We start from the raw sequence: 15,677 nt of genomic DNA on the forward strand, positions 1-15,677 counted from the left end.
ATAAAGGTCAAGTCAACCAAAACAATTTCTTTGACATAATTATTTGATTTACAATATTTTCTGTGGGCTACTCCTTGTGTCAATGTCAAGTGTACGTTTCCGCTAACCCACCATGTTTTGGCTCCACTAATGGTGAAAGTACCGCTAGATGGGTTGTATATGGCCTTGGTCTCCATGCTGCTGGGATCGCTGCCATGGTTCGGCTCGGTCAAGCCAAAACAGCCAAGGATTTCTCCACGAGCTAGAGAATACACAATATGCAGAGGTAAGAATACTTCTGTATAAAGAGCATAATCTATCCACACAAGTCCTCACCCAGCCTGGGTAGGTATTTCTCCTTCTGGGCCTCTGTGCCATAAGCATTAATGGGATGCATGACCAGTGAGGACTGTACGCTCATGACTGAGCGATAGCCACTATCCACCCTTTCAATCTCTCTGGCAATCAAACCATATGCCACATAACTTGTTCCTGCACAGCCGTAACCTATGAGGAGGGAACAGAAGGCACAATTGAATGTGGAAACAAACAACACATGGCCATGTGAGCGCAGTCACTGTGTGTACCTTTAATAGTGGGGCCAAGAACACCCAACTCTCCCATCTCGGAAACAATCTCTCGGTGGAAATCTGTAAAATGTTGGGCAAATAGAAACAATCAGGAAGCAGCATAGGAATATACAGTATCTTAACCAACTACTAACTAGTTCTATTAAGACAACAAATACACAATACGGCTTCTTTTAGGATGTGTTATTTCTCACGCTCATGTCTGTTGGCCATGACGATGCGAGGCATGAGTTTTTCCTGGCAGTAGTCGCGGAAGGAGTCCCGGATCATCACCTCCTCCTCTGTCAACTGACCCTCCAAGTTCAGAGCGTCTCGCCAGTTGAATGGCACCTTGGCTGAGGGTCAAAACATACCACGCTTAGCCATTATGTCACTGTCACGTGTGGTAACAATATGTAAGGAGCAGAATAGGTTGAACTGTTACTACCTCCCTTGGAAGCCTTTTTGATTTCTTCAGCATCTATTGGGAAAATACACAAAGACAGTACCTTAAACCAATGCATTCATTTTCCAAATATTTTTTTTTAAAATAAAATTAAATAACATTTACCATTAACTTTGGCAGAAGCCGCAGTTTTACTCTGGGCTCGGCACGCACTGACAGCTGCACATTTTGGGGTGCTTGACAGCAGACGAGTGAAACTTCTCAGAGCCATATTGCGCTGCACAAAAACGCATGAGTATAATTACTCATCACAATCATGACGCAAATATCTCACCAGAAAAACAGACTGTCCGAGACAAGCATGCATGTGATAGTAAGCTTAACGAATATTAAACGTCTGCATCTAAGTTTACCGTTTTTCTCGTGTTTAGATGATCGAGTAGTGTTCAGATGATTTTTTTTGTCCCGGACCCGTGTTAAGTAAGTTTTTATATTACGTCATATCCGGGACACGTCCGAAAATGACAGCACAACTCCGCCATGACAGGTGATGACATTAGAGACGCGCTTCTCGTGCAAGTCACATTGCCTGGATAAGTGGTGGAAAAAATGAGGGGAAAAAAGACCATGCTGCTGAAATTCTTCTGCAGTAACACCAGAGCAGTGTTCTGCCGTGCATCAAGCGGCCTACTGCCCTAAAAAAATAATGTCAGAAGGCTTTTCCACACTCAAAATGGCGATAGCATCATACCATACAGTGTGCTGCACTTCTTGGTCAGTAGAGGCGGTGGCTTCACGCCCTCACTGATCATTGGCTGGTTAAATTAGGTTTCATAAACGGTATGTTCTTCACTTGTTTAGGTCACTCACATAACACTAGTATTACGAAATACTCAACACTGACACAACTAGACTGACAATGAATACACTTATAACACTCATATTTTTGTAAGAATTATTCTATATCTTGCAAATTTTTTATCAGCAACGTATTTTGTCACAATAAGTAGGCGTGGTCTACATCTTGAATAACAGTATAACGTTCACTGTCCCCTCAAAACACTTATCATTAACCCTTTATCTTCTACACAAAGCAATAGAGCAATAAAACAATAGAATTTCTTTTATGTTACTTTTACTTTACAGTAAGTCATAGGCAAAGTCATAAGCATTGTCACCCCCAAAACAAATCCAATAGGGCCATTCCGACCGGATTTTAGAATTTTACTCAGTTCTCAGTCATGGATTTGTCCGATTTATTTTCTCAGTCATGGATTTGTCCGCATTATTTTTAGTGAAATCTACATATATATTATAAGATTGCCCTGTTGCAAAATAGCCCCCCCCCCCCCCACACACACACACACACCACACCTTCCCCCTCCATTTCCATGGTAACTATCTTGCCTGAGTTTTGATCTGCAGGGGGTAGAGCAATATGGAACCGGAGGGCAAAAAGTCGGAAATTAAATACGGTAAGAATTGGATCTCATATTGCCGCACTTTTCCCCGTTAGCCTTGGCTTTGTCTTTGTAACGGAAAAGAGATTGAAACAATGACCGCAATGGATGTTTGCGTGTGGACCACACCACATGTCAATGCAGACCTGGCTGGGGGCATCTTTATCCTCCACAACCAGGTTGTTGTTGTTTTTTTACGTTGTTTTTGAACAGTATAGTGTGAACGATTTTCATTCATCTTTACTGCGAGTACATTTGTGGATATATTTATAACGTTTGCGCTGCACATAGCTTTACGTCTATAAAGATGCCACGCCCCTGCTTGCATCCATATGGGAGCAAATTCTGCATCCATCGCCGCTTTGCATCCTTTCAAACGATTCCAATTATTGTAACGCAATGTTATGATATGCGCGCGAGGGGGAAAACTGCATCCACGTGGACATTACAAACCGCATAGGTGGCCATGTGTAAATGTGATCGATACTATTGCAGCACATGGGTATTCATGTGAACTGTTAATGGGTCACAATTGTCCCGACGCGTTCACATAATAAAGCCTAGGGATTGTTATGTTCTTTATAATGATCAATGGAAGGAATGGTTTGATGGAAGTAATCAAGGTGTGGCCATTTTTACACGTGCAAGTTAACCAAGGCCACTTTCTTGGATGATCAAGATGCTGCTAGTCATCATGTAGGAGGCTGATATTTTTTTAACATTCACAATCAGGCTCAAGCTCATCAACAAGTTGTAATCCTTGTTACTTGTGTAGGTAGTCTGACAGATGTTTTTGGAGTGTGGTTAAAGATGCCCTACCTCTTATGGGGTGAGTCTCGCAAATGTGTAAGATGATCACGGTCATCATCCGTGATTGTCATCACATCTATATGATGAGCTCAAAAAGTCACCATTGTTAACATGATGAATCGGTGGTCTTGAAACGACAACATCTTTACTCCTTTGTGACCAGTCACACATCACTTGACCTAACAAAGGGTCTTTGTTTCACTCATAAAACAAGTAAGACATCCTTGCTATGGTTGAGGTTGGAAAGTGAGGAGAGTGGGGTCCCAGAAGTGAGACCACCGGAATTACACAGAAATATTGCAGCTGCTTAAAAGGACACCAGAGGAACAAAACTAAATTGTGACAGCGTTTAAGTCATTAAGTGACAGAGAGCTGACGGCACAATGTTTTATATCAAAAAACGAGGTGTGTGTTTGCCTTTGTGTGTATGAGTGATGGAGCTCGGTAATGAAGGGGGTATAAGGTGTAAGTCTAATAATGAAGAACTGTTTACGAGGTATTGCCAACCTCAACTTGGAGGTCCCATACCTTGCTGACAAGAACAAAGATTTCCTTTGTAGTTGTCTTTGTACTTTACTGCAAAATTCTTCAGATGTATTTCGCTGTTTAGAGTTGCAATTTTTAAATTTTTTGTGTGCAATTTTATCCAGACTTGGCCCCTGTATTTAAACATTAGTTAAATACACATCTTATTGCATTTGTTTTGTACTCATCATGGACGGCCTCTGAAGCATGTTGACATTTTTTTTGACAAACTTCAACAAATTATTGGGTATCAATATATGATTAACGTAAAACAAATATATATTAACTTTAACTCATGCGGGTTAGTGATAGACTGCAGATATACAAAAGCATCGTTGTGCACTTTGCCACTCAGTCTTGTGGATTCACAGGATCTATTGTATGGCTAATTAAGAATAGAGATTACAATTGTTGCGCATTTGAAGAGTGACATCAACAATCCCAATTGGTACATATGACATGTTGCTTTCTTTCAATTTCAGGGGAGGTCGCGAAGTTTGACCCAACCTTCAAGGGGCCCATTCACAAGAGGTATAATTACATCTGAGCTTTCACATTTTCGATCCAAAAGAACTGATTATTGACCAGACCTTCTCGTTCTCAGGGGATGCACGGATATAGTCTGCTGTTTTCTCTTTATCGTTGCCTTGCTTGCCTATTTTGGTGTGGGGATTCTTGGTAAGACGACCAAGCCATTCATGCAATATATAGATTCGGATGAGCACTCTTGTGCAACTCCGTCTTTCTTCTAATAAGGTTTCTTCTGCCATGTTTCAGTTTACGCCTATTTTTAATATTCACAATCCATATTCAATAAAAAAAAAAGGGGGGTTGTGGCTTGAGAATGACAGTAGTTGGTTGGTTGGTTGGGCATTAGCTCTCAATCTGCACTCTATAATAAACACATTATTAAATCAATACATCTCTGTCATTGTTTTTCATAAACAGGTAAGATATTTGACTTTGCTGGACTTGTCTTTGCTAGTTTTCTTAATGGGGCACAGTAAAGGGTGAGCCACATGTGTTGGAATGAACAAACCTTTTGCTTTTGTATGTCCTGATTTTTTTGAACGATCATTCTATTTGTCTTTCCATAAAGCCTGGTCCCAGGGTGACCCCAGGAAAATCCTCTATCCCACTGACAGCAAAGGGAACTTCTGTGGGCAAAAAGGAACACCCCAGGAGTGAGTCAATAGACATTGATCGCGTCATGTAACAGTGCAGTCACTAATAGATGTTGCTGTCCTCTACAAATCATATAGGAACAAGACGTTTCTGTTTTACTACAATATCTTGATGTGTGCGAGTCCTGCGGTTTTGCTCCAAGGCCAGTGTCCCACCACTCAGGTCAGCTACAAGACAATTACTGTATTTAAATAGTCACAATGGTTTTCTAACTCTTGTTTCTATTCCAGATATGTGTAAAACACTGTCCTTACAAACATCTCACGTTGGCCAAAGCCGTTGAAAACAAAGACGACCGTGACTATTACGCAGAGTTTTGCCAGGAAGGTGTCAATTCATCATGGGTAAAGCAACCACAAACTAAAGTCTGCAACATCAAATTGTTTGTTACATTTATTCAAACTGAGTTGCACAGAATACATGTTTGGGCCTCATTCACCAATCCATAGAAATGTCCTTACATTGTTATCTATCCATTACAGGTAAAAAAGCAGATTATGCATAAATTCATCAAATGTGCGCATGCAGTGTTAGTGAATGAGGCCCAACGTTTGCATATCACATAGTTGGCCTGATGTGGCTTCTATAGTATCTACCACTTTTTGATATTTGCGCTAAAATAAGTATATCAACTATCTTGTTAAATGTCACTCCTTTTTTTTATTTTAGCCTATCCACATCCTGAAACAATATTGCCCTTCCTCAATCTTGGCCAGCAAAGCCTGTGAGTGAGAAGCATGTCGCAGTCTAGGATGGCATTAGTGATGTCACATCATCACATTTGTGTTCTTATGCCTGTGCATACAGTCACACGACGCTGCGTTCCAACCATGTCAAAATTAAAGAATGGCTCGGTGGTTGTGGGCAATAATACCATGGTTACAATCGACTCCGCCAACGTTTCCGCCATGGAAGTACTCAATGCGACCAAGTGAGTATTTTTCAAAGCCGGGTAATATTAACCCAGTGGCTAATAGAATTGATCAAGGTTTTGAAAGTATCACATGTATATAAATCACCGCCAACAAGTGTTCTGTGTGTAGTTGTAATCCTTAATATTTAGACAATGGCTCATTTTGTGTTTCTAAAGTGATTACTTCGGGAGAAATTATAACCATTCATAATTGAGCCAAATCTACATTTTCTAACCAGTTTGAACATGTCATGACATTTGAATTATCTTGGTTTCGTTACAGGAAGTCCAACATGCTTTTTGAAGCTCGCCAGTTGGCCATGAAAATCTTTGAGGATTACACTCAGTCCTGGCACTATATCATTATGTAAGAACATCAACAAAAATGCATGTAATGATTCAAAGGGTGTCCGTCTGAGGAAAAAAAAAATCTTGACTTCATTTTTGAATGCAATTCTGGTTTGCTGTGACCCTGAAATCTCTTTAATATCTTCCGTCTCCAGAGCTCTGACAATAGCAATGGTTTGTAGCTGGTTCTTCATAATCCTGCTGCGCTTCCTGGCAGACATCATGGTGTGGGTCATGATTGTCTTGGTCATTGGAATCGTAGCCTATGGTAAATCTTCTCCCAGTCTGTTGAGAATGTGACAGCATTTGCGCCTCAGTTACCATGGTTACGCTTTTTGGTAGCACAGGGAGGATAAAAGGGACTAAACACGGGGTGTCCTCCCTTGTAGGTGTGCTGCATTGTTTCCTGCAATATCAAAGTCTGAAAGCGGATCCTTCTACTGACGTGTCTATCGGCCAGCTGGGAATGCAGCCCGACTTCGCGGTCTACCTTGAGATCAGACAAACCTGGCTTATCTTCAGTATGCCCCAAAAATGCTCCGCTAATACTCACTCACCCAAATAGTTTGTCAAGTCTGTTTTAAAATTTTTTACAGCAATTATCCTCGCCATTGTGGAGTTCCTCATCATCGCGACACTCATCTTCCTTAGGAAGAGGCTCATGGTTGCTATCGCCCTCATCAAAGAGTCCAGCAGGTCAGCCTACTTTCAAGCCTGGACGTGTAGACCGTGTTTGTACACAAATGCCGAGTCAAATCAACTTAAATGAATTTTTTTCGCATCTATGTTTCTTATTAGCCCCAAATGATGGGTTAGATTTTCTGTAAAAATACATGTGGGTCCACCTATCCGTCCATTCCATGTATACTCATGTTGCTCTCTTGCTATAGTATGTAAGCATGACTATGATTATTTATCATTATGAATGTGATTTTTTTTTCCAGGGCCCTTGGATATGTGACATCATCATTATTCTATCCATTGCTGACTTCTGTCCTCCTGGCAATTGTGATAGCTTACTGGGCAGTCACTTCCGTGTATCCTTTTAATTCAGATATTAATGTATTCATACTGTTTCCTGATCCACTGTGTTCTTTTCATCACCTTAATGTCCTTGCCATTCAGCTATCTGGCCACATCTAATTCTGAAGTGTACAAAGTGTCGGCCAATGAGAATTGCACATTCCGTTTTAACACCTGTGATCCCAAGGTGAAGAACCATCACGCCTCATCACGTCTTCACATTTCTAGTATGAAACATGTTCACATCTCGTTTTCTCTCCAGACGTTCAATAAAACCAACATGTCGGCCGAGTGTCCCGAAGCCGAGTGTAACTTTGCCTACTATGGTGGGGATACCCTGTACCACAAATACATCACCTTGTTCCAGTTTTACAACGCCTTCCTCTTCTTCTGGTGTGGCAACTTTGTCACGGCTTTGGGACAAGTCACTCTGGCTGGGGCCTTTGCCTCTTATTACTGGGCCTTTAAGAAGCCTGACGATATACCCCCCAACCCCGTCATGTCTTCTTTGGGGCGCACCCTCAGGTTAGAAGACACATTTGTGAAGTTAATGGGCTTTGTTTTTGTAACAACTCTTGCCCACTCTGCCCACCAGATATCACACTGGTTCAGTGGCATTTGGCTCACTCGTCCTGGCGTTGGTCCAGATCATCAGGGTTATTCTGGAGTATCTTAATCACAAACTGCAAGGTAAGATTGAAGGCAAATGGAAGTACTTAAATATGATGTAATCACCTCGTCATTAGATATTATACAATATTATTGTTAAATCTAGTGTTTCACAATGCATTCTTTTTGTGTAGTCATTTTTTTTCTGCCAAAATGCTCACTTAGTGATTCTCCCTTGTCCTCCAGGTGCTAGAAACAAGTATGCTAAATTCTTGCTGAACTGCATGAAATGTTGCTTCTGGTGTCTGGAGAAATGCATCAAGTTCCTGAACAGAAATGCTTACATCATGGTGAGTTTCTGCAAAAACAGATAACCTTGGAGTTGGCAGATATACTATAGTAAAGTCTATGATTTGTCTGTCCAGATTGCCATCTATGGGAAAAATTTCTGTACATCAGCTCAAGACGCCTTTATGCTTCTGTTAAGGAACATTGCCAGGTTGGAAATCATTACAGATTACATACTTTATTTTTTTTTACATTTGACAAGCACTGGAGACATAATCCAAAATGCTGCCTTTGCAAATACAAACAAGTTTTGACACTACCAATACCAAAAACTCTTGTGTACTCAAACGGCCACTCCTACAACAATGCAAACAGTATTTGCAAACATTTTGATATAGCTCTTACCTATCCATATAGACAACCTGCAAAATGCACATTAGAACCTTTTGATAACTTAGTCTCAACGACCTAGCCAAAGCAATTTAATCTATATGTATTGTTTGACTTTCAAAACAGGGTGGCTGTCTTGGACAAAGTGACAGACTTCCTGTTGTTCCTTGGAAAACTGCTCATTGTTGGAGTTATTGGTAAGATGGGTTTCACATATCTCTTACTAATGTACATTTAAAAAGGATATTGGCTGCCTGTTTTATTTACCTAAATCTAACACAATCAGTCATTGATAATTTCATGTTTGTGAAATGAACATTCTTCAATGATGTAGCATTTGCATGATGTCACATTTAATGGATTCTTTTATGTTAAATTTACACAATTCAATCTTTTTTCTCTTTTTTGCTGAGGTGTGAACAAGTGTGGATTGGTGCAACACCGGGTGTAAATCTTGGCAATATTGCCGGTTGTAGCGGCAACAATCTTTATAGCACAGTCGACATTGACTGATTAGTCCATCTGCCTCCCAGTTCTGAGGTCGTGGATTCAAACCCATGCTCTCCCCGTACATACATGTTTCTCGAGTATACTCTGAAAAAGCAACATAGGTGTTCTATACATTTATATTTACCTAACAAACTATTTTGTTGTGTGTATTTTATATTAAATGTCAATAATGACAACTTGTACTATACATTTTTTTGCACAGGAGTCATCTCTTTCTTCTTCTTTACTGGAAGAATGGATTCTCCTGAGTACGCTTCTCCTACTTTGAACTACTACTGGGTGCCCATAATGGTGAGACAATAAAATAAGCATCCACAATAAAGAGCCCTGCCGAAGCGATCACTTTTGGTGGGGACTGTGGAGCTGTTTGAATCCAGTTTTAAGTCTTGGTTATTAACAGTGGTGCGTAATGGTTAATCTCAGATGTCTTCTGCTCTCCAACTAGACAAATATAGTTGGATCCTACCTCATTGCCCATGGCTTCTTCAGCGTCTACTCCATGTGTGTCGACACACTCTTCCTCTGCTTCTGTGAGTATATTTTATTGGCATGGTCTCATTTCTAATTGTATTTTCTACGTCTCTAATCTGAGCTGCTCCCTCATCAATCTAACCCCTTTTAATTTGACTTCTTTTTTAATTTTTTCCCTACGTTTTCATTATTTTCCAATTTGCCTTGAATCCATTTAAACAAACTGTCCTTGTCGAAAAGGTGAGGACTTGGAAAGAAATGACGGCTCGCCCGAAAGGCCTTACTACATGTCCCCCGAGCTGCACGATCTCATCGGCTTGTCAAGGAGGTCAGAGGGAGATGGAGACGATGCTGACTCTCCTGCAAGCAAAGGAGATGTGTTGGAAGTGGAAAATATTCAACTGCAGGAACTTAAGATGCAGTCTAACATCTCACATGCGAATGTGGAAGATGAGCCTCTGCGAGATAACGCTGAAGTTGCAAACGAGACCAACGAGCAAACAAGGGAGACCGAGGAGCAAACAGTCAGTGAAGATGCGGTGTTGGAAAAAGAAAGAAGCAGGGGTGACAGTGGTTCTTAAATTAACCTCAAGTGTGAAGTAAACTTAACCAACCATATTTTAACGGCTAAAACTATTGTAAGCATAGTTTTTTTTTTTAAACGCAACCCACCTTAGGTTCTTAATTAAAACCCATTGCAACGTGCTTAACAAAAAAATGCTTATGTCCGTCAATCTTTGGTAATCGGCAGAGATGATGTCATTTCCAGTATGCCAAGTCAGCCAGGATCTCACTTCGGAAACACGATTATTTGCTGACTGTACGAACTAGAAATTATTCTTTCATGCTTTATTGTATAATGTTTCATTACTTGTGCCATAAAATGATTGCATTTGGCATTTTCTGAAATTACTTCACACTTGGTCTTTAAGCAGTTTGGGGCGGGGAGACCTCCAATTGAAAAATGAGGATACGAGTCCGGAGAATGAAAAGTAAAAACAGAAGAAGCCAACTGTAAACATGCTGCCTCTACAGAGGAATTGATTGTTGTGGAATGAAACAACCTCAATGATCTGGCTTTAAAAAATGCACAGCAGGATTTGTGTCCACGTCGCTTGGAAATTGTGTTATTCTTGGAACAGTGTTGCTTTTAACATGTCGAGAAAGTGCTTATACTGTGCCTCTGATCACTCACTGAAATACTGTATGTCGTCTATTAACGCACTACGCAACCTCTCTGTGTTGTTTACATTTCAATTTCAGGTGCATCTTGATAGAAGTGTGTGATTTTTCATGATGTTCAACAATACAAGCTGAGGCAAAAATCTTACATGTGAATTTAATGTTGTGTTTATTTGAGTTGATCTTTCTGCAGTAGTGTGTAACATTCTTGGCTTCACTCTTGTAAAGAGACCCTCACCATGCACAGTATTGTACTGCCAACTATTTGCCTTGATTATTGGACTGGTGTTAAGTGCTGTGATTTGTGGCTCTATGATACAGCCATGGGGCCCTCTTTGACCCTTACCTCCCTGTCCTGCCTCTCCCTATCCCTTATTCTCCTTTTATATGCTGCATGATACTGAAATGAACATTTAAGGCTACGTTCTCTGCAGGGTGTGATGCCCAATTCCAATGTTTTTTGTTATAGCCGATCTTTTAAAATGCTCCCAATTTAACTTGGCAATTCTTTTGTACTCTTGTGACTTTGTGAAGCATGTATGTTGACTTTCCATGGAATGTCATCTACAAATAGTTGAAGTCTTGATTAAAGATTGTTGCAATTGGGAAACAAAATGTCTGCGTTTTGACTCTCGAATGCTACAGCAATGTAGAATGGTCACTACATGTCTATTTTTGCACGTAGCGAGTCAAAATCAAATCATAAGAAAAAAAAATGTTCAAGTGAAGTACTGAACATTTTTAATTAAGTATAGAATTAAAAAGTATTATCTGTCCAGCTTTGTCGTTTTTGGCCCATTTTAACACCACGTTGTAAGTGATGGATTTACAATTAACGCATATGACATCACAAAGGCGACACTCACTTGTAATCAGAGGAAACTCAACCGGTAAACAGTAGAGTTTACGCGTTGCTAGGCAACGTGGCTCGGCCCTCTGCGCACGTCTTGATGGTCAACCCTCTCTTTGGCTTACATGTGACTTCCCTTTGCTAAATAAGATATTACCGAGAAAATGTTGTTTGAAACGGACAACAAACCTACAGTATATGACCAAATAGCGGATTTTCAGCGTAAACTTCAACTTTTAGGTAAGTTTTTTTTTTCTTCTACTACCTGTAGCTACAATCGGGAGCGATTATTATTAATACGATACGTTCCGCCGGGTAGAGAGCGACAGGAGTGCCTACTATGAAAGCTCTCAGTCGGCCTTGGGTAAGAACCGCCAGCACATCTTGCAGCTTCGGGAGGAGAACAGGGACCTGAAGAAGAGGGTGTCCGAGGCCGAAGACGTGAGGACAACAACGAACCTCGACATCCTGACAGAGATCATATTGATCACAATCGACTGTCGCTTCTCTTTCAGGATGAACAACAATTCGTACAATCGGCCTTACACGGCCGAGGGGTGGAAAAGGACACCGGGCCACCGATGTCCGGCAAGGTTGTATGCATGACTGCACATAGCTTTGTCGTTTTTTGTTATCTGCTACCTCCATTCTGAAATAAGGACAAGAAATAAATGCGGGACTGTGACCCATGCAATGCCTCACAGCATGTCATGTAAATCTACCCCCTTAAAGCAATGTAACGAAAAACAAATGCAATTTGATCTCGAGCTACATGCGTTAAGAATTACATCCAGTGTTGGCGTCATGGGGGGGTGCGCATGTGCATATGGGGGACCAAAACTGTCAAAATATAAATACAAACAAAAAGTAAAAATATAATTGACAAATATTTAATTCTATTTTGTATTTATTTACATATTTATATTTATTATGTATTTATTTTATATTATATATTTTGTTGTTTTTATTTGAAACACAAATTAATATATTTTGGCAGAACAGTAACAGTCAAAAGTCAGTTGAAAGCCAAAGAATAAGAATGTGTCCTTTCACAATTCAGCAGCTCTGACCATTTAAAGAACAGATTGGGGAGGGAAAAAAAACCTCAACCCACCACCATACAGGACAATCTTTCCAGGCGTCCCATAAAAATGTTAAAATAAGGCCAGATTATCTGCAAAATGTTTTTTGTAATGCAGAGTATTTTCAAAATGAAACGCACCAGCAATAAATGGAACCTAACAGTGGGTTCTCCTGTATCCTTAGGCAGCCCTATCCAAACTTGAACACCGGGTCACGTCCAAGATGAAGCGTCTCAACGCGCTGAGGCACGCTACTCAAACTCAGCAGCGCCGCCTCGAAGACCTCAAGAGGGAATGCCTCAGACTGGAAGGGATGGGCTTCAACCAAGCAATTACAGACAAGGAGGAGATTACAATGGTATATTACCTGTTTGCACATGCAAAACCTTTCATCTTTCATATCACAATGATTGAACCATTGTTTCATAACAACTAAAACAGTATTGTTAATTATTTACCCTTACCCTTCAATGACATCTGCAACAAAGTAAAAAGATGATTATTTACTTATTTATTTTTTAATTGTTTTATTTATTTATAAAATGTTGCTTCCTCCTTTCAAGCTGAGAATCTTACGCAGGACTCCTCTGCAGACTATTCAATTTAAGAGGTTTTACAAAATTCACCATTGAGAAGAGGAATCTTATGCAGAAAAGAAAAATATGATTATATGGTCAACCCCGCCTATCTTTTTAAATGTCTTGCTCTCTGTATTTGCAGAAATTGAGGTCACTGCAGAACTGTCTGGAAAAGAACCAACTCAAGTGCAAGGAAGCAGCAAACATCATGACTAACTACCTAAAACTGAAAAGTCACTTGCAGGTTAGTTGTGGTGAACCTCAAGATGACTTGACAGATCCGCCTCAACTATCCTTTTGTTTTTTTATTGGCAGGAGGAGAGTCTGACTTTCCAGGGTCAGATAGATGATCTAGAAGCAGAAATCATGAAGCACAGGAAGGAAGTGCATGAAGTGCAGGAAATGAACAACAAAGCCCAGCTCTCCAAAGAAACAGCAATTGTAAATTTGTTTTACGCAAACAAAATTTCATGAAATTTGTCAATTAAAATCTTTACATATCTTGCTTTAAAGATTTCAAAGCCTACTTAACCTGCATCATCATCCATACACTGTTGTAAATGTCAAGTTTCTAGATACTCTTGACTGTTTTATGTACATCCTAGGTTGAGTTACAGCAGCAGGAGGAGCAGTTCTACAAGGAGCACCAAGAAAAAGATTATCTTTTAGCCATTTACCGCAAAAGGGTGCAGGAGATTAAAGCCCGTGCTGAAAAGTTAGACGTAAGTCACACAAAATGTCTTAGAAAGTCTGTTCGCGTGCATGAAAAAATCGTTGATGCTAGCTCGTGAATCAAAGCTAATGAAACGTGCTTAACTAGATCGTTGTGCCCTACAGGCCCAGAGGAAAAACGTACAACAGGATGAGTTGAACAATGAAGCCGAGAGTGGCGCTGCCAAGATGGCCGCTGAAATGGAGCAGAGCATCAGCATCTTTGATGAGACCCTACAAAATATGAAGAATGCCACTGGTTACACAGATACAGAGGTATGTATCGGAAACAGCATCATTTTTATCATCCCTCCACTTGATTTGTGCAGGTTACCATCTTTTAATGGGGTGCGCTTGCTCTATTACTAATGGGCAAAATAAAGAGGTCAAAAATTGTGAAACTATAGCATCAGCAAATTTCATACGTAACACTTGAGTATATTTGTGTGCCCTGTATGTAGGAGGTCATGAATCGTTACATCGCCCAGAGGGAGACGCATCGGCATCTGAGCGCAGTGAAAGAAGACAACGAATATATTCTCCAGCAGCTAAAGGAACAGAAGGTGCTCCTGAAGCAACAATACGAGGCTATGAAGTATACGGGAGAAACACAACTATCGAGGTGAGGAAGTGTATAATAAGCATACTGACATAAACTCAATGGGTACTAGAAGCCGAATCCTTTTCTCCGTTTGTAGTGAGCAGACATTGCTGGACGAGTGTGACAAGGAGCTAGTGACGAAGCAGCAGAGTTGTGAAACATCTAAGGAACATCTGTCTTCCCTTGTCAAAACCATCAGCACTATCCAAGCTGGAGTGGAGCACCTGGCAGACAAACTTGATCACATCTCTCTGGTAAAAAAGAAAAATCTGAACAATAATATGTACAATACATTACCTTCGGCCTCCCCACTCCTTTCTTTGTGATGGCCTGCAACACCAAAATAACATTCAGCACATTAGATGATTTTTATTCACGCGTTGCCTCTTTTGTCCTTGTCGAAGAATGAACCTCCATCAGATATTTCTACCAAATCAGAAGAGTTTGTGGTGTATCTGCTCAATCAGTGTGAGCGCAAGGTGCTCTCACTGCAGAACAAGCTTCAAGGGAAAGATCTCAATGAGATTTCAAAAGACATGGAAGAAGAAGAGGTGAGGCACACGCACACACGCAAAGAAATTAAGATAAAAAAATACATTTTGAAACAAAAGCTCAATGTAATGAACATTTGTCAACTAAAAGAAAAATACATCATTGTAAAAAAAAAAAAAGCTTTGGAAAAACGAGTTTTCAGTAACCTACAGTAGAATGCATTTGGCTGATGGATAGACAGGCAGACGGATGGACGGACTGACATACAGACACAGAGGCACAAACAGATATTGTATATGGCATCTACTGGCTTTTCACACCATGTTTTCTTGTCTAGTTCTATTTTATGATTGAGAAACAACTGCCTGCTTACAACAAGCGAGTCACTGTGTCTGAAGACCAAGAGATGGCCCTCTTAACCAACGGTGAGATTACACAAAAGCACACACTCGGGCGTGCGCACGCGCACACTGACTCGCACTGTTGGTTTCAGAGGAGGAGAATGAAGAGGATGACGGCATCCTTTCACGAGAGGCGCTGAAGCGCCGCTCGCAGGCTATGATCGACTCCATGTCCAACAAGAAATCCTGGAAAATGAAGAAGGGCAAGTAAACGAGATCCTGACAGGCAGGGGAGAAGTTTGATTAGGTATGGTAGGTAGATAGGTACACAAATCACTAAGTTGATTCAATAAA

The 15,677-nt window shown here is 40.5% G+C and overlaps 2 protein-coding genes across 3 annotated transcripts; both read left to right on the forward strand.

The window, feature by feature from the left end:
• Positions 1-130: 130 nt before the first annotated feature.
• LOC133151235 (choline transporter-like protein 2) lies at positions 131-11,242 on the forward strand. Of its 2 annotated transcripts, none has more exons than XM_061274079.1 (22): positions 131-265; positions 4,232-4,280; positions 4,354-4,427; positions 4,849-4,933; positions 5,012-5,096; positions 5,165-5,278; positions 5,604-5,658; positions 5,742-5,865; positions 6,131-6,214; positions 6,351-6,463; positions 6,585-6,716; positions 6,792-6,891; positions 7,140-7,232; positions 7,321-7,405; positions 7,481-7,743; positions 7,814-7,908; positions 8,074-8,177; positions 8,253-8,326; positions 8,632-8,702; positions 9,218-9,306; positions 9,461-9,545; positions 9,727-11,242. In XM_061274079.1, the coding sequence occupies exons 1-22, from the start codon at positions 160-162 to the stop codon at positions 10,065-10,067; spliced, it is 2,421 nt and encodes an 806-aa protein (XP_061130063.1). In that variant the 5' UTR covers positions 131-159; the 3' UTR covers positions 10,068-11,242. The 2 variants fall into 2 exon arrangements, with proteins under 2 accessions (XP_061130063.1, XP_061130064.1); XM_061274080.1 differs by lacking the exon at positions 131-265 and adding an exon at positions 2,340-2,429.
• Positions 11,243-11,682: 440 nt separating this feature from the next.
• odad3 (outer dynein arm docking complex subunit 3) lies at positions 11,683-15,594 on the forward strand. Its single transcript, XM_061274082.1, has 13 exons — positions 11,683-11,758; positions 11,838-11,959; positions 12,034-12,111; positions 12,785-12,958; positions 13,321-13,422; positions 13,494-13,619; positions 13,784-13,900; positions 14,016-14,165; positions 14,351-14,511; positions 14,588-14,744; positions 14,895-15,041; positions 15,320-15,407; positions 15,476-15,594. The coding sequence occupies exons 1-13, from the start codon at positions 11,683-11,685 to the stop codon at positions 15,592-15,594; spliced, it is 1,617 nt and encodes a 538-aa protein (XP_061130066.1).
• The last annotated feature ends 83 nt before the right edge of the window (positions 15,595-15,677 follow it).

This window comes from Syngnathus typhle, linkage group LG3 (genome assembly GCF_033458585.1).
Source record: "Syngnathus typhle isolate RoL2023-S1 ecotype Sweden linkage group LG3, RoL_Styp_1.0, whole genome shotgun sequence".
Classification (NCBI taxonomy): Eukaryota; Metazoa; Chordata; class Actinopteri; order Syngnathiformes; family Syngnathidae; genus Syngnathus; species Syngnathus typhle.